This window comes from Xenopus tropicalis, chromosome 5, assembly GCF_000004195.4.
Source record: "Xenopus tropicalis strain Nigerian chromosome 5, UCB_Xtro_10.0, whole genome shotgun sequence".
Lineage (NCBI taxonomy): Eukaryota > Metazoa > Chordata > Amphibia > Anura > Pipidae > Xenopus > Xenopus tropicalis.
Genome location: NC_030681.2, coordinates 54,859,662 through 54,884,814, shown reverse-complemented (window position 1 = coordinate 54,884,814; position 25,153 = coordinate 54,859,662). Strand labels below are relative to the sequence as shown.

The 25,153-nt window shown below is 36.3% G+C and overlaps 1 protein-coding gene across 6 annotated transcripts in view; it reads left to right on the top strand.

Moving 5' to 3' along the window:
- The window catches only part of pde10a (phosphodiesterase 10A), a 215,295-nt gene that overhangs the window by 167,345 nt on the left and 22,797 nt on the right, over positions 1 to 25,153 (top strand). For 3 of the 6 annotated variants that reach the window (XM_031902028.1, XM_031902029.1, XM_002938978.5), the window contains 9 exons: positions 730 to 755; positions 8,175 to 8,298; positions 12,410 to 12,459; positions 18,743 to 18,883; positions 20,463 to 20,618; positions 21,053 to 21,103; positions 21,231 to 21,289; positions 21,473 to 21,524; positions 22,501 to 22,643. In XM_031902028.1, the coding sequence (XP_031757888.1) occupies positions 730 to 755; positions 8,175 to 8,298; positions 12,410 to 12,459; positions 18,743 to 18,883; positions 20,463 to 20,618; positions 21,053 to 21,103; positions 21,231 to 21,289; positions 21,473 to 21,524; positions 22,501 to 22,643 (802 nt within the window). Of the gene's footprint in view, positions 1 to 729; positions 756 to 1,115; positions 1,244 to 8,174; positions 8,299 to 12,409; positions 12,460 to 18,742; positions 18,884 to 20,462; positions 20,619 to 21,052; positions 21,104 to 21,230; positions 21,290 to 21,472; positions 21,525 to 22,500; positions 22,644 to 25,153 lie in introns of all 6 variants that reach the window. The other 3 variants (XM_031902032.1, XM_031902031.1, XM_031902030.1) reach the window with 3 other exon arrangements.

Sequence of the window (25,153 nt, the reverse complement as noted above, 5' to 3'; positions counted from 1 at the left end):
CTATAAAACCACCTGTTAAATCTTGGTGTGTTAGATTAATGCTGCGTTGAAATAAAATATATAAAAAATCTGGGAGAAGTTGTTTTGGGAAAGGAATGTGTTAACACTACTGTGTATAGTGCAAAGGGTGCTTAGGTGAAAAACAATTGTAGTTAGAATGCTCCTGTCTGCCCATCGCTGTTTTCCCTAGATCTGTGTGGGAAAACAAGTTACCTAAAGTGTTAACAGGCAGACAACCGCTCAGAAACCCAAAGGGGGGACTTCTATGTGTGGCGTTCCACCTGTCACTGCTTTTTCTGTATTCCTGCTTCCCTTATAGCTCAGTGGGAACCAGTGATTAGCAGACAAGTGTATTTTAACCACGGTAACGGTAAAAGAAAAAAAAAAGCCTGTCATAGACCTTTTGTACTCAGTGTTCCAAAGTCACTTAACCTCCCTGTTAACAAATAAAGTGAGCCATAAGACAGTGGCACACAAAAGCAGAGCACAGTCATTTTTTTAATCAGTTTTTAGTGATTAAATGGTGGCAACATATGATACTAAATAGAATGTAAAAAATAAATTTACAAAAGCGTTAACGTTGTCCCATTGCCATTTAGAATTGTATGTTAATTCTCCAACATTTGTACCCTCTCAAATGACAAAACAGCAGGTTAATTTGCTTTATTTTTTTTATTATATGCATTAGTTATCTATTTTGATCTTTTGTTTGTGTTTTCCCCTTAACAGATATGACGCCTACAGAAGTTAGCAGGGTAAGTATCGCAGTATTCCATCCCACAACTCCCTGTCTGAGGCTTAGGGTATTCACTTGAGAGGAATTTGGTCACAATTGCACTCCATTTCTCTTAACAGTGGAGACCTCAAGAGGAAAAACACCGGAACTGGTAGACACGAATCAAAACAATTAAATGTTTTATAATAGCTGAAGCTGGGCTTAATTCTGCAAGGCCACAGAATTTTTATAGAATATGTACATATAGGGAAGAAAATCAGTATTTCATTCATTTTAAAAATAAAGTTGTGTATGTTATGACTATAAAGTAGCAGAAAAGTTTCTACTATGCATAAAATATAATCTGAAAATGTTATCCTTGTTTTTGCATTTTAAATAGGTGATGGTGTTGTGATACCTGAGATGCTGTCTATTTTCATGGAAAAACAATTACATAGCATAACATTTGATTCTTTAAAGAAACTGAGCTTAAATGTTCAACTTCCAAGTTTCCAAGTTTTTTTAAAGGTAGAAGATACAACAGAAGACTATGCTTTCTATTTTTATCTTTTTTTTTTTTTTTTTTTCTAAGTTTAAACTTAAACCCATTCCATAGTATGTGACCCCCCCCCCCCCCCTTTATTTCCTGTGTACTCTCTGAAAACACCAGAATTGGAAAATGTGTTTCCAGGGTGAACGCTACCTTTTAATGCTATCAGGTATTTCTCCTTCTCTGTCTATATTAGGTTCCCAAGGTTCACCACAAAGAACTGTATTTCATTTATTAAGTTAAATGATACGTTTCCAACAAGATGACCTAATTTTTCACTCTGGTTTGGTATCGATCTTACAACTTTTTATCAGATTTTTTGTCTTAACAGCTAAAATGTGAACACAAAATCTTGCACAGCTTCAATGCTGGAAATGGTATCTTTTTCTGCACACCCTGTGCAAGAGGGCATGCCTATGCAAAAGTGAGGGCAATTTCTCTTAGGATCAATTTCATATTGACCAATCTCCTGTATAGGTGAAATAGCTTCACAACTGAATTATTGGACCATGATAGATGTTCAACCTGTTTTGTTTTTAAGGGAGTGTTGGGCAAACTGCAGTCCTCATGGCAGTGTAGCAGTTTGCCAGTTCATCTTGCCTGGAAGTTTACTAACTAGGAAAGGGTTTTCTTTGTTCACCTGATACTTTAATGCTGTTTTGTCTCATAATAAAGTTAACATAATGTGCTGCTCTTCACATTCTATTGTTACTTTTAGGTTTAATGGGCTTGTTTTGAATTAAATGTGTCTCGTGTAGATTTGCAACTACAAAAGCAAAAAAACAAATATTGTACTGTAAGATTGGCTTTTAGGTTAATCAGAAAAAGGCCTTTTAAGTTATTGCTCCCTTTGTGTCATCTGGTTCTGTGGCTAACTTGAAGTAGTTTTAGGGCGAAGACACACCAGGCGATTAGTCGCTGTCGCTGCGACTAATCCGTGCGGCGAAATTGAGCGAGCAATTTGGCTCAGCGACATAATTGATCAATGGGCTGTAAGTCATGGATTAGTCGCCGTGACAGAGTTCTTTAAAAGTCGTGGCAACTAATCGCCCTGTGTGTCTTTGCCCTAATACTGTACAACAGTGTCTTTAGAAATAAAAATCGGGGCTACTTTTGTAAACAAAATTACTGACAACAACCCAGTTTTTAAAGGAATCTGAATTAATGTTAAGTATGATGTAGAGAGTAATATTCTGAGACAATTTGCAATTTGGTCTTCATTTTTTATTTGTAGTTTTTTAGTTTATTTTCAGTTCAGCAACTCTCCAGTTTGAAGTTTCAGCACTTGATTGGTTTCTAGGGTCCAAGTTACCTTAGCAACCAGGGAATGGTTTGGGTGAGACACTTGTATATGAATAGGAGAGAGCCCGAATAGTAAAAGTTTCAAAAAGTAAGATTTACAACAAAACTGAAGCCTCACAGAGCAATAGTGTTTTGGCTGCTGGGGTCAGTGACCCCCCATTTAAAAACTGCAAAGAGTTGGAAGAAGGCAAATAATAAAAAACTATAACAAATTATGAAGATCAGTTGAATAGCTGCTTAGAATTGGCCACTCTATAACCTATTAAATGTTCATTTTAAGGTAAACCTCAAATTTAAGGTCAGTCAGGGCGAGTGTTGGGGTGAACACATACTTGTTGTCTTATATATTATATTCATATATGGCTAAATGCCCAATTCAACCATGTCTTTCTATATCTAGACCATTGTTAGGAACTAAGGAAGGCCCTAAACAAAATCCAGAACTCAAAGGGGGCTCTGTCGATATTAAGTGTCTTTCTAAGAGTGTATACTGAAGTTAATTGCTTTAAAGTTATGAGAGAATGTTTCGTAGTTTTCTTATTCCTTATTCACACTTATTTTGATGTTCAAAGTTTTTATATGCTGCTGGATCATACAGTATGTCTTTCTTGAAACCCTAATGTTTAGGAGAAGGGTTTGGCATGGAACTTGAAAGTATAACATTTTTTGTAGTAGGAACCACTTAAATATCTCATTTCTAATCATGCTGGGTATAGCGTAGATAGCTGCTTGTCAAAATGAGATGTGAAATTCAGACTGTGCAAGTTATTACTGTGTTCAGAATTGTCTATTGCAGGGATAGTGACCTGTTTTTGTGACACTGTAATATTATGTCCTGTTTAGTGACATAGGCTGTTTGTTTTTTTTCTAACTCTACATGGTTTTTTGCTTCATTGTTTTCTGCTGCCATCCATTCATGAGAATGATAGGTTTGTACCATTTGCATTACTTGCATGCAAATGAACAAAAGCTGTGTGTGTGTGGCTTTTGTTCACTTTTGTAAAGCAAAAGGATGCAAAGTTTTGTCAATACTACACAATCAGAAACTGGCCTGATTTCCACTGTTTTTGCCTCTGCATAGCTGGTCACAGTTAAAGGAGTTTCTTTATTTATTGGCAGATGCTTAACCCCCCCCCCCCCATTTCTTAAAGGGCAAATGAATTGGGGTTAATCAGATACTACTGTAGGTTATTAATATGTACAATATGGCTTGTCTTTAAAAAAAAAAAAACAACTTAATACTAAGCTGGAAAAGTAATTGGAATAAAGATGGTGTTATGCAGTAATACAAGCAGTCATTCTTCACTGTCGAAAAACCAATTTGGCAGTTTGGCGTGTAACAATTGGCAGTTATGCTGGCCATACATAAATTGAGTAGTTGGAGTCGGACTTATGTACGGACTTTGCAGCCCTGCCAGGGAGTCAGATTTGTGGAATCGAAAGCAATTTTGGGTACCTGCAGTCGGAGTTGGTTGAACCTTAAACTGAGGAGTCGGTCAGAGTTGAAGGATTTATGTACCGACTCTACAGTCCTGCCTTTCCCAAAAGCCAGCATTGGTATAAAATTATAATGTAACTGTTGGCTCAAAGGCCAAATTATCTAATTCGTCTATGTCCCCCAGCACATAGGTGGCCATGTTGGACAGAGATCCACTTGATTTGGTTTTCCGCCAAAGCTGGTCTGTGCTGTAAGAGCAGAAGGGAGCTGATTGGCAGCTATCCATTGCCAATAGCCTTAAAGTAGAACTAGACCCTAAAAATTAAAATAGCTAGAAATGCCAGATTTATACAGTGGTGTGAAAAACTATTTGCCCCCTTCCTGATTTCTTATTCTTTTGCATGTTTGTCGCACTTAAATGTTTCTGCTCATCAAAAACCGTTAACTATTGGTCAAAGATAACATAATTGAACACAAAATGCAGTTTTTAAATGAAGGTTTACGTTATTAAGGGAGAAAAAAAACTCCAAATCTACATGGCCCTGTGTGAAAAAGTGATTGCCCCCCTTGTTAAAAAATAACTTAACTGTGGTTTATCACACCTGAGTTCAATTTCTGTAGTCACCCCCAGGCCTGATTACTGCCACACCTGTTTCAATCAAGAAATCGCTTAAATAGGAGCTACCTGACACAGAGAAGTAGACCAAAAGCACCTCAAAAGCTAGACATCATGCCAAGATCCAAAGAAATTGAGGAACAAATGAGAACAAAAGTAATTGAGATCTATCAGTCTGGTAAAGGTTATAAAGCCATTTCTAAAGCTTTGGGACTCCAGCGAACCACAGTGAGAGCCATTATCCACAAATGGCAAAAACATGGAACAGTGGTGAACCTTCCCAGGAGTGGCCGGCCAACCAAAATGACCCCAAGAGCGCAGAGACAACTCACTTGAGAGGCCACAAAAGACCCCAGGACAGCATCTAAAGAACTGCAGGCCTCACTTGCCTCAATTAAGGTCAGTGTTCACGACTCCACCATAAGAAAGAGACTGGGCAAAAACGGCCTGCATGGCAGGCAAACCACTTTTAAGCAAAAAGAACATTAAGGCTCGTCTCAATTTTGCTAAAAAACATCTCAATGATTGCCAAGACTTTTGGGAAAATACCTTGTGGACCGACGAGACATAAGTTGAACTTTTTGGAAGGTGCGTGTCCCGTTACATCTGGCGTAAAAGTAACACAGCATTTTAGAAAAAGAACATCATACCAACAGTAAAATATGGTGGTGGTAGTGTGATGGTCTGGGGTTGTTTTGCTGCTTCAGGACCTGGAAGGCTTGCTGTGATAGATGGAACCATGAATTCTACTGTCTACCAAAAAATCCTGAAGGAGAATGTCCAGCCATCTGTTCGTCAACTCAAGCTGAAGCGATCTTGGGTGCTGCAGCAGGACAATGACCCAAAACACACCAGCAAATCCACCTCTGAATGGCTGAAGAAAAACAAAATGAAGACTTTGGAGTGGCCTAGTCAAAGTCCTGACCTGAATCCTATTGAGATGTTGTGGCATGCCCTTAAAAAGGCGGTTCATGCTAGAAAACCCTCAAATAAAGCTGAATTACAACAATTCTGCAAAGATGAGTGGGCCAAAATTCCTCCAGAGCGCTGTAAAAGACTCGTTGCAAGTTATCGCAATCTCTTGATTGCAGTTATTGCTGCTAAGGGTGGCCCAACCAGTTATTAGGTTTAGGGGGCAATTACTTTTTCACACAGGGCCATGTAGGTTTGGATTTTTTTTCTCCCTAAATAATAAAAACCCTCATTTAAAAACTGCATTTTGTGTTTACTTGTGTTATCTTTGACTAATAGTTAAATGTGTTTGATGATCAGAAACATTTTGTGTGACAAACATGCAAAAGAATAAGAAATCAGGAAGGGGGCAAATAGTTTTTCACACCACTGTATACTAAACGTATTGCACTAGCCTAAAGCTTCAGCCTCTCAACTACAACAATGATCCAAGACTTCAAACCTGTCACAGGAGGTTACCATCTTGGAATCTATGCCAGTTGGACAGCACTGTCATAGATGATAGTTGCTGTAATAGGTAATAAGTCAAAGGTTTAATGAAAGCCTTCCCATAAGCAGATAAAACACAGATTGATGCAACTGAAATGTGGATACAGCTTTGACTTTTTACAATTTGACTTTTTGACAATTGAATGGTATGTGCATCCCTGGTCAAATTTTAAGAATTTGAGCAATCTGTAATTTTGGGGTTTTGCTAAATATTAAAAATGCTACAACATATTCACCTGAATACCAAGTCCAAATAACTGATAATATAATATAATATTGCTAGTAGTTAGTGGCATTACCTTAATTTGAATCCATTGCTTTGGATAGCCTTCCACAAATTTCTTGCAGCATGTTTGTTGTTTACAGCTTTTATGTATATAATAATGAATGTTGTTGCCATTATACTGTAACTCATTATTTAGAATGCAGTACAGTACATCTTTCCCCATGTGCAGCCCTCTGCTCTATTTACAGCACTCTGCGTCACTCCCAGTGCACACACTTTAACGTCAGTTGAAAGACTGACCTCATTCTAAGTGTGAACTCTCCCAACCTCGCTATCCAGAGCACTGCATGTAATTACAAGTGCCCTATGTTAAATACGTCATTACCATGGCATAGATGCCCACAGTCCCTATAGAGATCAGTTTGCTAAATCCCAGTAGATGGAATTAATAATTTTGGTCTTATTGGGTTAGGCGGAGCTTCTATAACAGACTGGTGAATTTAATGTTCTAGTTATACTGTAATTTAATATAATTATTAACAGTGCATTACACAGAACATTTATATATACTATAAATACCTACAAAATACCTTTTTATAATACTTTACAAAGAATTGTAGCAGGAATGTTTTATTATATTTGCGTAAATAAAACTGATTTTGAAAGCTCCATGTCGCCTATACTTGCTTATATAGATATAGGATCTGTTGTCCGGGAACCAGTTATCTAGAAAGCTCTGAATTATGGAAGGTGAATCAAATAATACAGAGAAAAAGGAAATCCTTTTAAAAAAAACTGAAATTCTAAAATAGTACCTTTTACTTGATCCAAACTAAGATATAATTAATCCTTATTTGAAGGGGTCTTTCCTTAATTTAGATCACCATGCCTTATATGGATAACCCCAGGTTCTGACCAGAACCATATATTCATGGAGAAGCACACATTCTGATAAATTTAAAAAGGGTTAATTTGTGAATTTCATCTAAAAACTTGCACCTTACAACATTTTATCGCCTACATATCTTTAGGTACACGCACATTACTCTGCTTCTGTCACTGAATGCATCTGCACATGGGCACACCGGATTTTTGCTAGAGGAGCTAGAAAATCAGGAAAATGAGACAGTGGACTGCGGGAGGGAGTCAAAAATTGTAACGCCTAAAAAAACAAATAGGAGGGGTGGGCAGGTCTGCCTCAGTAAGACTGCAGAGGCTGGAACCATAAGTGGTTGTCTGTGAAAATGGATTGCAAACTGGGGGCCTGAGACCCAAAACCTCTTACGAATATCTTCTGCATGGATAGCATTTAAACATGGGTTACTGTACCTTTTAGAGATACCTTTAGTACAAATTGAAAGGAAATAGTCACTTGCATAAATCGGGTCTACAGGGGCTTCGTTACTCAACCTTGCTGATTAAATCCTCTCACTAATAATGTGCATTCAATACTTAAAGGGGATATATACCATACATTTTTACAATGCACTAAACCATGTAAAATAGAAGGAAGTGCTTTTATTTTAATACCTTTTGGGTTCAAATATGTCCATAACTGCTTGAAAACTGTGCTGTACCCAGACCTTATGCAAGCTTCCGGTTTAGACTCCTTAGTATGTGGTGTGCTGTGACCACTTCCTGTGGGAGACTGAAGCGACACTCATGCAGCTCTCATATAATGACAAATATCTTTCTTTCTGCATCATTTCACATTTTGAGGGAGTATGAATATTATAACTGAATTATAACTGAAGTTTTAAATAAAATGTCTCCTTTAATAATCATTAATATGACATGTGACATCTCATTTTCATCTCATAACGCCAACTGCACGTTAATTGTATGCTTCATTTTTTTTCTCTTCAGCAGTACCAGGATACAAATATGCAAGGAGTTGTGTATGAACTCAATAGCTATATGGAGCAGCGGCTAGATGCTGGGGGAGACAATAAGTTACTACTTTATGAATTAAGTGATATCATCAAAACTGGTAGGTAAATATGCATTTTAATGTTATGGGAATTTACACTTCATTTAGATTTGCAGTAGACAAAGGAATAGTTCAGTGTAAAAATTAAACTGGGTAAAATAGACAGTGCAAAATTAAAGTTTTCAATATAGTTAGTTAGCCAAAAATGTAATCTATAAAGGCTGGAGTGAACAGATGTCTAACATAATAGCCAGAACTCTGCTTCCTCCTTTACAGCTCTCTAAGCTATTGGCAATCAGTAACCAGTTCAGTTTGCTTTTGAATCTGACCTGCTTGTTCACAAACTAACTGAATAGTTATGTCCCATGTAGTGTTCTGGCTATTATGTTAGACATCTGCTCGCTACAGTCTTTATAGATTGCTATATTACAATTATTTTTTATTTTACGCTGTCTATATATTTTACCCAGCTTCATTTTTACGTTGAACTGTTCCTTTAAAAAGAGAGAGGGTTTTTTTTTGCTAAATATTAATTAGAAAGTCAGTTGTTTTTCTGTGATTTTATATTATGCATCTTTGGCCAAAATCTTTTGTGAGCACTGTTACAGCCACTTGTAACAATTCATAAAAAAACCAGAAAAATCATGTTTTACTCTTAACTCGGGACTGTATATTGGATGAGATTAGAGTTGATAAATCCGATCAGTATGTTTGCAAGGGTCTTTTTTTTTTGGTGTATTTATGAGGTTATTCACTGTCCTGGAATTAGTGTGTGTCTACTTGTTTAGATGACCAGATTTGTGCCAAGTGACCATTGTCTTGTGTGACCAAATTGCATAAGTTAAATATTGACTAGTGTGTACTTATCCTAAGTATGTAAGGGGCAAGGAATTGGAATGGTGAAGCAGAAATGTTTGCTTGGAGGAAAAATAAATTGTGACCACAGACTCTCTAAATAATGAATAAGGACACATCATATCAATAAAACTAAATTACTTCATTTTGTTGGCAATCTTGCCAAAGATCATATTTATCAGATTATAATGGAAGAACTATAAGGATTCTTTTATGGCAGCAGCCACAGTTATCACAAAATATGAAGCAGTTGTTGCTTGGATTGATGCCATTTATTAACCGTACTTGTGTCTAAAGTTGCCTCTTTAAACTTCGGCATAGTTGTGCTTGATGATAAGGTATTTATTTTGTCTTTTGTTGATAATTGTGTGCAAGTGTGTCTATCAATGTTGCTGAAAATATTAAGCATTATATATTGATATTGTGTGCATTTTGACCCATCAACGCAATTGTCAGGTGTATCCATGGCGACTGCAATTAGGCTGGAATTATATACAGTATATGCATTATATCAGTGTTTTTCAACCTTTTCTGAGCAAAGGCACACTTGTTTCATGAAAAAAATCACGAGGCACACCACCATTAGAAAATGTTAAAAAATTTAACTCTGTGCCCAGCAGCAGTGCCCCCCTAGTACATTGGTGCCCAGCAGCAGTGCCCCCCTAGTACATTGGTGCCAAGAGCAGTGCCCCCCTAGTACACTGGTGCCCAGCAGCAGTGCCCCCCTAGTACATTGGTGCCAAGAGCAGTGCCCCCCTAGTACATTGGTGCCCAGCAGCAGTGCCCCCCTAGTACATTGGTGCCCAGCAGCAGTGCCCCCCTAGTACATTGGTGCCAAGAGCAGTGCCCCCCTAGTACATTGGTGCCCAGCAGCAGTGCCCCCCTAGTACATTGGTGCCCAGCAGCAGTGCCCCCCTAGTACATTGGTGCCAAGAGCAGTGCCCCCCTAGTACATTGGTGCCCTGCCTACGGCACACCAGGCAACATCTCGCGGCACACAACAGTGGTTGAAAAACGCTGCATTATATTACAGTATATAACAAAAAACTTGTATCCAAAATTGCACGTACATTTGTTAATGAAAACTGGCTGCTGCCATACAAAGGTGTTTTACTATGACTTTTTTTTCCAAGAGTTTTGGGTAGATTAAGAATACTACACCCCCTGAGTCTTAGAGGAGATAAAGAAATGTGAATCAGTTTATCACAAAAAAAAACAAAAAACCAAATTGTGGCAGTAGTTTAACATTCAGTCAACAATTTATTCAGTGAAATAAACAACCCTTTATTGGCTCAAAATTATACAAAACAATTAAAAAAAAGCAAACATACTATACCAAACGACAAACAGGTGCATCCCAGTGCCGTACTATGTGTTCAGGACCTATCAGGGGGATATAGCTTGCAGATCCTCTTTCTTAATCTACTAATGTTGTTGAGTAGTTTAACATTCAATTAACTTTTAGTTTGATGTAGACAGTGATATTCAGAGACTTGTATCTGGTCTTTTATTTTGTGTGTCTTTTATCTTTTAATTCAGTTGTTCTGTAGTCAGGAATTTCAGCAGCTATGATTTCCCCCATTTTTGTAAGCAATGTTTTTAACATTAATTTCACTTTTCCCATGTATCGGCTCTCTAAGCATATTCTCTTACTCTGGAAACATTACAGCTTAAATGTGATTTGCTGGCCTATTTTTTCATCAGCAGCTTCACCCCTACTTAAGCATTTTCCTAGCTAGAAATTTACTGTCAAGTCAATAATCATAATGTATTCGATTGTATCATTGACTAAACAGTAAAGCTTCAATTTGGAGAGCATGGTTTACAGGGGTGAAGCTTCTGCTGCTAAAATATTCTTTTTACTAACATATGAAATGGGAATAGCCGGGCTGCTACTAGAAAACAGGGAACAAAACAACATTTAATTTAAAAACGAAAAAAATTAAGTAAATTAAGTAAGTGTATTCTTTGCCAACATTGTGTCTGTTTATTGCAGTATTCCACTAGTACTGCAAAGGGGAACTGCCAGTTTTGAATTCACATATTGCTGCTGCAGCTGTGATGTTGGGCTTGAGAGAATGCAAATACCCAATAGGTGGAGACACTGTACAGATTAGTATTTCAGCCTGGGTCTTAGCCCAGGTGTTAGGGCAATGGAAAACTATTCGTTTTAAAGACCTTGGGTTAGAGAAGGCAGGGTTTCTTTAATAATGCATATTAAGCCCATTTTTGACATGAACAAATCCATAGGGGTCATTTACAAAGAAAAAAACTATGTGCCATTTTAGACTGCAAGATGAAGGTTTTGTGTGAGACCAAAATATTGCGTAATAAACCTTTCTATTTTTGCATTTACATTTTGTTAATAATTCTTACTCTTTCGGCACAATTACTCTGCTGAAACATCTAAAAATTCAGGTTTTACCATGGGTCTCTTAAATGGAACCTCACAAGCCTGCTAATGAAGGCTTTCAAGACTTTGGTCATTATCTGCATTGACGCACATTTCTGACAAGGCATGTTGCTGCAGTGTGGCCATGTGCATAAAAAGTAATCTGTTGCAGCATGCGTAACTGCATTTTTATTTATTTATTTTTTGCTGCATGACTGATGGCCAATATGATAATGCCACTTTCACTCTGAAACAGCAGAGGGCCAGCAGCTCAGCTTAAAGTACACATGAAGCCATGTGGCCTGGAACTTCCTTAAGGTGGCCATACACTGTAAGATTTGCTTGTTTGGCGGGGTTATTAAATGAGCAAATCTTACCCCCATGTAGTCCCCAATCAAATGAAAATCAAGCCTGTTCAATTGACATCTGTTCAATTTTTAGCCAGATATCAGCCTGTCTATGACCACCTTTAGTTCTGCAGCACTGCTGGTTGTAGAGAAACAATGTATATATAAGCTGGCATGGTCCAAGTGTAACTAGGTTTGGCATTGGTATGAATGAACTAAGGGATACCTAGTTACTGGTTGGTAGTGATTACATGAGTAAGCATGTAAAAGTGGTAGGTACAGGTACAACTAACTGTATTAGTTACACTGACCGCATTAGTTACACTATCTGAACCTCACCAAATATGTCTGTCTTGTATCCCATAATACACTAATGTCTTCTGTACTTAATACATTTGGATGCTATCTGAAATCAGTTCCCCAGACAAAAAGATGCCAGCCTGTCCTCCAGGTATCTGTGGTATGTGAAGTAGGATGCTGCAATATGACATTAAGCGCCATAGTTACGACATAATTAAAAAGTAATAGTCACAGCTATAAACATTTAAATATAATGGTTTCTGATTTCTCTTTACAGCTACAAAGGCTGATGGATTTGCACTATACTTTCTAGGAGAATGCAATAACGTAAGTTGGCTTCATTTGTTGTGTAAGGTGGTTAGATTACAGTGGTTGTTTTGCATCATTACATCATGGTGGACATATTATGTATTACTGCATATTTGATTTCCATAATGTAATTTCTGTATTTCTGATTAACAACTGCCTTGCCAACAGCTGTGTTTTGCCATTGAGGGTTTACCTTTCCCAAAACAGCCATAACCTTTTTTGTTGTTTTTTTTAATCAATACTGTTGGTTTGCCATGAACATGCTAGCAAGCCACAATAACATTTTCTTTTGCTGATGCAAAAGAGTTATAGTTTGATAGTTCTCAGAGGCCTGAGTGAAAATGTTTTTGGGTGAGGTCAAGGAAACACTGATCTGTACCAATGGGGGCTGTAAAATCAACTGGTTTTCCATAACTAGGGTCCAGGTCTGACCTGGGAATAGATCTTTCTTTACTGTAAAATAACTAGTGTGCTGAAGTCATGAATGCGGTTCATGAATGTTAATGGAACACTATGGAGTACTGTAATATGTCTTAATGTGGCCACATCTAAAGGCCCATAGCATCCAATCAGATGTTTTCAAATAACACCATTTATTAACCAAGGTTTTGGCGTTGTTTCCATACTTAAAATTTGCTTAAACACTTTGGGCCATTGTATACATAGTGTTTGGTGCACCATCTTCTGTCACATTTTTCTGCATACATATGGATGTAAAAGGTAAGTGACAGTGCCTGTAAAAAAAAAATAAAAAAAAATAAAAAAAAAAAATTAAAAGGGTAAGGTTAGATATTTCAGAATCTATTTCTCCTCCATCCCTACCAAGCATGTATATTCCCTACTCCAATCCATGTTTTTAGGCTCCAAGCATTGTGTCCCTCCCAGGGCCCAGGTTTGTGGTAAGGCCACAATTTAGGCCTAGGGCGGCCTAAATTTAGTGGCGGCATGCCACCCAGCCCCCCGGACCTATTGGTGTCCTATAGTGAAATCCGTTCTGTTTTGTGCTATATTTCTTTCTCTAATATCTACCCACAATCCCCTCCATTTCTGAGGTACATGTACTAAAAAGTTCCTCTAAAATGTTTTTCTATATACAGTATAGGTTTTTCTTTCTCAGCTTTGAATTTATTGCCATCTAGTGGTGTGCAATCAAACTTTCCAGTGCCACACTTTTGTTTAAATTCTTATATTATGACCTATACTACCTTTACATTAAATGAAACTTTTACTAAGGGAATTTAAATTAATATATTTTATTTAAATATCTGTAACTACTGCCAGGGAATTGAAAATATATATAATATAAAAACCAGTCAAGAGATTTTCTTTAGAATAAAGTATTGTAATTTTGTAATTCCTTTAAGGTTTGATTTGTGTAGTTTTCTCAAGTGTTACATTAATTTTTTCTTTAATTTGTTTTGCAATAGTGATGATAGTGTCTGTTTCTCTTATCCAGGGAGGGAGAATATCATTGTTAATCAATCTGTAGCCAGTGCATTAGAATGTTCCTAAGGTAATGCAGTTTCCTGTACCGTAATGATTATGGTTTAAATAGGCGCTCAATGCAAAAATTGTTTTTGCAAAGTGAAAGAAAATGTCATTCTAAATTACACTGAATGTCTGGCTGGCATTTTCTGCACTCCTGGGGGCAGATTTATCAAAACACAAGTTCAAACACCGAATGGGAAAAATTTGCATTGGAAACAAAAATTTCTGTAGATCGCAAATATCATGAAAATAGTTACGAAAAAATCGTATTAGTCACGATAATATCGTATTGGCGATTGTATTGAACGATTGTAAACAGTGCCAAAACTGCCAAAACCGGTCCAAATTTTTCGCACAAAAAATCGCGGAAAATACGATTGGACCGATCAAGCGAACTCTGAGAATTCGTGGATAAGTAAATGTGCCCCTTGGTTTTGATTCCTGAAACGTAGTGCAAGCCAGCTGATTAAAGATGATTTACGAGTCCTATTATGTATGCTTTTAAACAGGTGACCAGTAAATTCTACTCACTGATTGGTCGGTATGGGTTACTGCTCTTAGGCAAACTTAGTGCCTTTTATTACATAACCCCCTTAGAGTAGAACTGATGCTGACATTTGCAAAGCACTATAATAAACTTCCAGTACACATCCATTAAATAGTTTCAGTAGTTTTAGAATATTTTTTTTTCTTTTCATTATGACCAAAAAATACATACTTGTTTTTGTTGCCATTGGAGCTACAAATAATTTAAAGACTATTAAAATATTAAATCAACATACATTAAGTTTTTTTTATAGAAAAAAAAATGGGAAAGTTCTCCTTAAAATGTAAATGTATAGAAACTTTTTACAAAACGGTTTTCATGTCTAATAAACAGTGATCAATTCTTAACCACCCTTGTTGCTTCTGTCAAGTTATTGGTGTATGTTGTTGTTTCCCCAAAGCTTTGTAGTGGAATCTGGCATCCCATCACCCTTCCTTATGCCAATCTACTAACCAATGTCTTATGTTTGCTTGCTTATATTAGCAATGCATTATTGTGTCTGGACATAATATATTCTGCATTTTAATTCTTTTTAAAACTTAATATCTGCAATATTGTTTTTCAGCCATCTAGTATATGTTATTAGTTCCTGTACTTACATGTACCACTAGAAAGGCCTTCTAAACTGGTTACAGTGTGTGTGTGCGCGTTCATGTATGTCTATCTTTCTATGCTTTTCTGTATATGTAAAAAAAATAAATCTCAAATTATAAGTACAAGCACAGAAACAGTAATTCCAAGCTTATACATATAAGACCATTTTGTGCAATTTATATAACTGTCTTTTTTTTTAGTTAATAGATGGCTACTAATGTTATTAAGCTATAGTTGCTACTTCTTGGTGATGTTCCAAGATAGTGGTCAGTGATTAGAATTGATTGAAACTATTTAGGAGCCTGAACCATAAAAACAGTGGTGTGAATTGATGCAAATCATGTTATTAAACAGTTCAAATTATTTATAATGTTGTGAATTTCAGAGATTTGCATGACATCCTATCTTTTCAGTCTAATCTGTTCCTTTGCATCAAAACATGAACCTGCTACTGATCTGTGTTGCACTACTGCAACTCTGCAAGGCATGGTAATGAGTGATCATCAGTGCAGAGTAAACTCTACTTTCCATTAAAAATGGAGGAGATTTTGAGGGCAGCAAGGCTCTTAATCTAAAACCATCTCAAGCTTTTTCCTGAAGATCGTCATTGATATAGTTCTTGAAAAGTTTGATAAATAGAACTGTGTATAAAAGTGGCAAGGTATATTCCCTAAAAGAAAAAAAACCTAAGGAAAATACTCTGGAGTCTTCCAGACCTAAAATAGCAGTTTAGGGTGATATCTATGAATGTTTATAAGCTGAAATGTGTCTAAGTATGCAACTATCTATGTAACTAGCTATGGGAAATTGTCTTTAAACTGACAAATATAACTGTAAATGGATTCAATTGAGCCTGTTTGCATTCATGCTTAGCTTCAAAGAATGCAACCTCAAAGGACCAGTAACATCTTAAAATGTGTGTACTCGTATGTGTGTATGTGTATAATATATATATTGTACATATTGTATGTATGTGTGCTGTCATTCCAACCCTGTGTACGTACGTACGTACGTACGTACGTACATACACAGGGTTGGAATGACAGCACACGCAGGATGTTTTTCAAGATACATACATACGTACACAGGGTTGGAATGACGGCACACGCAGGATGTTTTTGAAGAAGAATCACAGAGGTTTAGATAAATAAATGTGAGGCTTTATTCAGTGGACTGAATAAAGCCTCACATTTATTTATCTAAACCTCTGTGATTCTTCTTCAAAAACATCCTGCGTGTGCCGTCATTCCAACCCTGTGTATCTACGCTTTCAGCACTGGCACCCAGGTATTATCTTGCTCTTATGGTGTGCAGCTTTTCAGCAACTCGTTTCTATATATATATCTGTATGTATATGTGTATATACAGTGGTGTGAAAAACTATTTGCCCCCTTCCTGATTTCTTATTCTTTTGCATGTTTGTCACACTTAAATGTTTCTGCTCATCAAAAACCGTTAACTATTAGTCAAAGATAACATAATTGAACACAAAATGCAGTTTTTAAATGAAGGTTTACGTTATTAAGGGAGAAAAAAAACTCCAAATCTACATGGCCCTGTGTGAAAAAGTGATTGCCCCCCTTGTTAAAAAATAACTTAACTGTGGTTTATCACACCTGAGTTCAATTTCTGTAGTCACCCCCAGGCCTGATTACTGCCACACCTGTTTCAATCAAGAAATCACTTAAATAGGAGCTACCTGACACAGAGAAGTAGACCAAAAGCACCTCAAAAGCTAGACATCATGCCAAGATCCAAAGAAATTGAGGAACAAATGAGAACAAAAGTAATTGAGATCTATCAGTCTGGTAAAGGTTATAAAGCCATTTCTAAAACTTTGGGACTCCAGCGAACCACAGTGAGAGCCATTATCCACAAATGGCAAAAACATGGAACAGTGGTGAACCTTCCCAGGAGTGGCCGGCCGACCAAAATTACGCCAAGAGCGCAGAGACAACTCATCCGAGAGGCCACAAAAGACCCCAAGACAACATCTAAAGAACTGCAGGCCTCACTTGCCACCATAAGAAAGAGACTGGGCAAAAACGGCCTGCATGGCAGATTTCCAAGGCGCAAACCACTTTTAAGCAAAAAGAACATTAAGGGGCTGATTTACTAACCCACGAATCCGAATTGGAAAAATTCCGATTGGAAAACGAACATTTTGCGACTTTTTCTAATTTTTTGCGATTTTTTCTGCGCCTTTACGACTTTTCGGAAATTATCGCGACTTTTTCGTTACCAATACGATTTGCGTGAAAAAACGCGAGTTTTTCGTAGCCATTCTGAAAGTTGCGCTTTTTTCGTAGCGTTAAAACTTAAAAGGCGCGACGTTTTGCGCAAGTTTTAACACTACGAAAAAATCGCAACTTTTTGCGCAAGTTTTAACGCTACGAAAAAATCGCAGCTTTCGGAATGGCTACGAAAAACTTACGTTTTTCCGCAAAAATCGTATTGGTAACGAAAAAGTCGCGATAATTTTCCGAAAAAATCGCAAAATACCAATCATTGCGAAAAAAACGCAATCTGACACATTCGGCCCGTTCGTGAGTAAGTAAATTGGCCCCTAAGGCTCGTCTCAATTTTGCTAAAAAACATCTCAATGATTGCCAAGACTTTTGGGAAAATACCTTGTAGACCGACGAAACATAAGTTGAACTTTTTGGAAGGTGCGTGTCCCGTTACATCTGGCGTAAAAGTAACACAGCATTTTAGAAAAAGAACATCATACCAACAGTAAAATATGGTGGTGGTAGTGTGATGGTCTGGGGTTGTTTTGCTGCTTCAGGACCTGGAAGGCTTGCTGTGATAGATGGAACCATGAATTCTACTGTCTACCAAAAAATCCTGAAGGGGAATGTCCGGCCATCTGTTCGTCAACTCAAGCTGAAGCGATCTTGGGTGCTGCAGCAGGACAATGACCCAAAACACACCAGCAAATCCACCTCTGAATGGCTGAAGAAAAACAAAATGAAGACTTTGGAGTGGCCTAGTCAAAGTCCTGACCTGAATCCTATTGAGATGTTGTGGCATGACCTTAAAAAGGCGGTTCATGCTAGAAAACCCTCAAATAAAGCTGAATTACAACAATTCTGCAAAGATGAGTGGGCCAAAATTCCTCCAGAGAGCTGTAAAAGACTCGTTGCAAGTTATTGCTGCTAAGGGTGGCCCAACCAGTTATTAGGGTCAGGGGGCAATTACTTTTTCACACAGGGCCATGTAGGTTTGGATTTTTTTTTCTCCCTAAATAATAAAAACCCTCATTTAAAAACTGCATTTTGTGTTTACTTGTGTTATCTTTGACTAATAGTTAAATGTGTTTGATGATCAGAAACATTTTGTGTGACAAACATGCAAAAGAATAAGAAATCAGGAAGGGGGCAAATAGTTTTTTCACACCACTGTATATATGTGTATATTATATATATATATAATATATATATATATATATATATATATATATATATATATATATATATATATATATATATATATATATATATATATATATATATATATATATATATATATTATATAATGTGTATATATTGTGTTTTGTTATGTTCTTGATAACACAATGTCCTATCTGTACAGTGTTTTACTAATAAGCACAGAAAATTAATTAACATTTCTGCAAGCATAACAATGCTTTGTCTTTTTATTTCATTTCAGACCTTGTGTTTGTTTACCCCAACTGGAACAAAAGATGGACAAACTCCACTTACGTCTGTTGGACCTGTTGAATATGGCACCACAGTATCTGCACATGTAGCCAAATCCAGAAACACTGTGTTAGTAGAAGATATTCTGGGGGTAAATGGCATTGCTGCTTTCAAAGACAATTTATCTGAAACTTTGGTATAACCATGATTATAACTATATTCAAACTGTATGTAGAGTAACAGTCAGCACCTCTTAACTTAAATGAGAAGACCTGTAAGGCCTTGTGAATCTGCTCATACTTTCCCATCACTTTTTCCAGTTCATGGTCCAATATTTGTTCAGGCCCTTTTAGTTTATAATAAGAATAGGAACTTTGCTGTTATCTCCCTTTTTTTCTATGGGGATATAGAATATTTTTTTTTTTTTTTAAAACCAAAGGAACCGTTTTACATTTGGTCTGTGCAAAAGGAAAAACATTTTTCATTTTTTCATTATCAAAGTATTAGAAAATGCAGGGGTCCACAAGTGTTAGTTTATGCTCATACATGTATCTTGTGGTGGTTACCATGTAATGCCCTTCAGTGCATTGCACAGAACCTAAATTAGTCATAATAAAAAGTCATGCCAGTAAGAGCACAACAATATTTTGATTTTATATTTTTATTTTCATGCGCCTCTGTCTCTATAGGTACAATACCATAAGGTTCATTTGGACCATTTGTACTTCTTAATGCTAGATGACTGAGTACCAAGGAACACACACCACTTGTATTTATTCTTACAATACTTCAAAATATAGCTTAGTTCTGTTCAAGAACAGTTCCACTTATTGAGAGCTAATCCAAAAAAGTATACCACTTGTAAGTAAAATTGCTGTTTTTGCATTTCCATTGGCATAAGGGCTTTTACCATGATGAAAAAAAATATCTCACTCATTAGGAAGATAGTGCCGCTCTGCATACTGGTGTAACCTGTGGCTAACTTACTGCCTGCAGGGAGTGCAATCCGTCCTTCCTTCTCTTATTTATAAGGGCTTCTGCTCTATTAAAACTTATGGCACTTATATACCAGTGCTGTTATGCAGCTGTGACATTGCATTGTTGCTTTTAATAATTTAGTGCCCTTCTTTCTGTCAATATAAAAATAAATCTGCAGGCAACAGGTACCCGTGCTGCAAATCTTTCATAGAAAACACACATTTGTCCCATCTGCCACAGTAATATAATGTTCTCATTGATAAAATATGTGTGTGCCAAAGTTATACATCCCTTATTACTGTAAGTTTGTGAAGTACATGATTCTCTGCTTTGTTTTTTTCTTTAACAGTACCAAATTTAAACTTGTATTCATTTTATTGGGTGCCAATAGTATTTAATGGAGCAGTAAAATCTATTAGACTTTCATGCTGTGCTCTATGGCTTCTACTGTATTACCTACCCTCTGTTCTACTCTCTGCTCTTTCTTTCACTTCCAGTTGCATTCCCTGAAACAGTTGCTAAAGCCTTTATTACAATTAAAGGCAAAGCTGTTAAATACGATCATGTTAGATCTACGGGGCAGGACCTTGTTTCTGATTTTTAACAAAACTTTGTCTCTCTCTGCAAATGCTGAAACACTGCTCAAATAGAATTTCTGTTGGCACTGTGGTACTTGAAGTGGCTTTTTTATTTATAATTTAAAGATGTCCACAGTCAATCAATTCATTTTTTATGTTACATTTATATTTTAGGATGAAAGATTTCCCAAAGGTACTGGGCTGGACTCAGGGACACGTATCCAGTCTGTTCTTTGTTTACCAATTGTTACTGCGATTGGTGATCTGATTGGAATCTTAGAACTTTATCGGCATTGGGGGAAAGGATCCTTTCGGCTTTGTCACCAACAGGTAAACAAGTGTATTTGTAATAAATATATGTACAGCATACTTCCTGGGTTCTGCAAATCACCCAGTAGCATTCCGCCACGCCATGGCAAAATCAAACTCTTTTACATACAAATAGATGTTGCTGTGTTTTAGAAAAAAGGCTAAATTTTGTCCTGATGTAATGATGTTCTGAAGGCCACTGGCTGTGTTACTTAGGAGGAATTTTTGGCTCCTTCTCTACCACATGAAAGTATGAAAACTGCTGCTGTCTGTTTTAAAAGCTTCTGTCAGTTAGTAGTTGTGGGTAGTGTAGCTTAAGAAGAAAATCCCTCCTAAACAGCACAGCTGGCAGCCTTCGTTTTTATGCACTAGTTTCTATGGTGTTTCTTTTCTGCAATAGAACTATTACTAATGAACAAATCCTAGATGATCTGTTTTATTTTTGTTTTATTTAGGTTGCAACAGCAAACCTTGCCTGGGCTTCAGTAGCAATACATCAAGTACAAGTAAGTCCTTAAACTGGGTACTGGTATATTCAATACATTCTTTCTAGATAAATCATTAATTGGGTAAAGCCTACTGCCTTTTTTAACTGTTTTTGTTACCCACAACAGTGTATTCTTTTTATTTTAGGTATGTAGAGGCTTAGCTAAGCAGACTGAGCTAAATGACTTTCTGCTTGATGTATCAAAGTAAGTCTCAAACTTTTCTATTGTTTGAATATAGATCCAACATTTAAGAATGCTAGAGGGGAACATGTAGTATGCATATAATGATTGTAAGCCAGTATAGATAAGACTTATTTTATGTTTGACAAAATTATTAATACTTCTAATTGCTGTTCACTTTTAATTTCCACATTTTTTCCCTCCCAGAACATACTTTGACAACATAGTTGCAATAGATTCATTACTTGAACATATAATGGTAAGATTTTTCTTCCACTATTGAACTTCATGCATATAATTAACATACAGTTAACACAATACAACTTTTGGGGTGGGTGGGCTATTATGTAAATTAAGCATAAGGCTTTAAAGTATGTTGATGCAATCAATTAAGAAACGGCATAATCAACACTCATTACTTTCCATTTTGTATTCATAAATACAATACAAGGCCAGGCTTGGAAAATGAGAGTTCTCTGGGGTGGGTGATGCAGACACTTTTAGTAGAAGCGTCCAAAATTTGAAAGAAAGTTCTGTTGAGGTATGCGCATTGTATATGCCTCATTGTACCTTTTATTTCTTTTTCATTTCAGTTGTTTTTAAAGGAACTATCACTATACCCCAAAACATCACACTGATATAGTTGTTCTGAAAGGGTCTGTACCCGCACTGTATGCCTCTCCTGGCAGTTTTTTTGTGTGAAAAGCAGACCTGCCTCAGTTGTCCTTGTCAAAAATAACCATCAAAACCAAAAGGAAGCAGAAAATCCACTAGAAGAACAATTTAAATCTCACCTGCAAAGACAGAAACAAGTTTAGAGTGCTATGTCCTTAATATAATTTCTTGTGGTGTTTTTCGGTTTCCTACAAATCAGAAAACAAATGTTACAACTATACAGACAAGCACATTGGGTATTCATATTTAATGGGTCAAATAATAAGTCTTAAAGTGTGTACCACGTCTTAAAATCCATAGCAACATAGCTACAGACATATTTGATTATGTTACCTCATAAATGCCGTATGTATTTTATTTTTCTATGTAAAGAAAGGATTTTACAATTCGGCCACAATCCCAGTCTGCCATTGGGGTAAAATGATTAGGTTAGCTTAGAGTTAATATTAAGCATATGTAGCTCTAGATATAACAGCCCTTTTCTGTATTCTAAATAGGCAGACAATGTTTGTAGATTAATTCTGTTTTTCAGCCATTTTGATAATGAGTCTTTCCTACAGATATATGCAAAGAACCTGGTGAATGCCGATCGTTGTGCACTCTTCCAGGTGGATCACAAGAACAAAGAGTTGTATTCTGATCTTTTTGATATTGGGGAAGAGGATGAGGGAAAGCCTGTATTTAAGAAGACCAAAGAAATTAGGTGAGATACAATATATATTTAATGAATAATTTTTATTCTATAACGGGCAAAAATAATTAATGATCGATTTAAGTGTACTATGCTTTGCTAATAACATGGCTATGTCCAATAAAAGGAAGAGAAAGACTTTTCTTTTTACTTTATGTAATTATATAATTTTCATTATACAAGAATATTAGAAATAGTAGATGTTGAGTGCATATATGTATGCCACAGCACTCTGAAATTCTAATATCCTTGGTTTTCTCGTTAGTGGGTACATTATTTCTGAAAATACTCAAAATCTGATTTTGTGACAATCTGGAGCTTTACAGCCTTTTAATATGCTACCTTTTAGAATCAAGTTAAAAGCAGTCCATAGCTGTGTTTCACCCTATATTTCTGAACTAATCTCCAGACACTCACCAAGCCCCTTGCCATGCTCCATTACTGATCTACTCCTCAACACCACTCTCATTACCTCTTCACATACTTGCATTCAAGACTTTGCAAGAGGTGCACCCCTTCTCTGGAATTCTCTCCCATGTTCTGTCCAACTTTTAAAAAGGTCTCTTAAAACACATTTCTTTAGAGGAGCTTATCCTCATCTAGCTTAGCTGATAAATGCAATGCTCAGTGCAGTCTCTCACCTGATGTATGCCTAATGTATTTACCCATTTATTATACACCACTGCAAAATGTTTTTTTTTTTTTTTTTTTTATAAATAGGTATTAATAATAATAAGATGTTACTTTGTGTGTGTGTATATATAAAAGTTTTGCAAGAAAAACATTTTCTGACACAAGCAGTGTGAAAAGGGAATAATATACCCCTGCGCACAAATATAAGAAAGTACGGTAAGTATACGCAAACTGGACTATGGAAAATTAAATTTCTGTAATTCAAAGCTTTCAGGAAAACTGGGTTAACATGTATTTTGGATGTTCATATAGCATTTAGGAAGTTGGAGACCTTTGTTCAATGCAAGTAATAACCAGCAATAGAGGTCCGACAGAGGTCTCTTGTTTCACCCATAATAATACCTCCTTCTTTATTTCACCCCAAGGTAGTCTGTTGTGGACACTTTATCCATGCTGCTGCAAATGAATTAACTGTGGCTGAACTATAATTTGACACACCAGCATTATTTGCAGATTCTGCACAAAGTAATGGAGATAGATATGAGCTGCACTTTATTCCCAAAGAGAGAGAAAGTGCAATGTGCCAATACATTAAGACTCTGCTTTTTTTTTTTTTTAAAGAATTTTGAGAATGAACCTAGGTGAATAGACTGACCAGTCACTTCTAAACCATAACTTTTTAATTACATTTTAGTAAAAGATGTTTTTAATGCCACAATTTTTTTCTTTATATTTTTTTTAAAGTAAAATATACTCCCTTTTTGACATGCAAAAAAGGTGCCTAAACACACTGAACTTCCAAAATACACGTTAACCCCATTTTCCTGAAAGCTTTGAATTATGGAAATTAAATTTTCCATAGTCCAATTCGAGCATACTTACCATAATTGCTTTTATTTGTGTGCTTCGGGGTATATTATTCTCTATTTTATAATATCCTTCTATTTTACAAAAGAATAATGTACCCCCTGTTGTAAAATATAAATATATTATAAATAACTTAGCAGTTCTTTTACAATATTAAACAGGCCATGGAACTCCAAGTTTGCTTCTATTTGTTTTTTAAACTGGGGGTACATTATTTATTATAATACACAAGTTTCAGTGAATCATATGACAGACATTACATCTCTAAGCAACACTTATAACTGATCACTAAGGTGAGCCAGGATATTCATTGCATGGAAAAAGGGCTATTACAATTATTATGAGCAAAACTTTTCAGCAGCTATAGGGTTGCTGCAAAATTCTGCATTTCACCATCTGCAAATATTTTTGCCACAGAAATGTTTGCCTTGTCATGAAAAAATGCCCATATACTCCATATGTATTTTGCATTAAAAACGTTACTTCAAAAAAGGCCAGATTTGCTTGTTACTAGTGCCAATTCAATTCTCTAATTCAGAACACATGAATCTCTGTATAAATGTTTTAGTAGTTTTAAGTTATGGTCTAAATTACATAGAGACCGTTATCCATGGTCCATTAGGTCCAGAGCATTTCAGGTGGCAGTTCCAGTGTTCCTAGTCAGCTAAAAGTATTTAAATTCTTTGGGGGTTGTGTATTTAAGGGCATTAAGGGGGTTATGCAGCCAGCAGCAGTAATCAATTGCAACCAATCAGCAATCATCTTATTGGTTGCTATGGTTTACTGCTACTGGGCAAATTTGGTACCTTTTATTACATATGGGGGTAAGTTTATCCAGTGCAGTAACCCTTAGTAATCAATCAGTAGGTAAACTTTACTGGTCACCTGTTTAAAAGTAAACTTTATATTGGTTATTATGGGTTACTGCACCTGGGCAAACTTAGGGGGTGATTTATCAATGGTCTCGTTGGTTTTTATATTCTCAATTTGAGTTTTTTTGCGATTTAAAAAAAACTCAAATT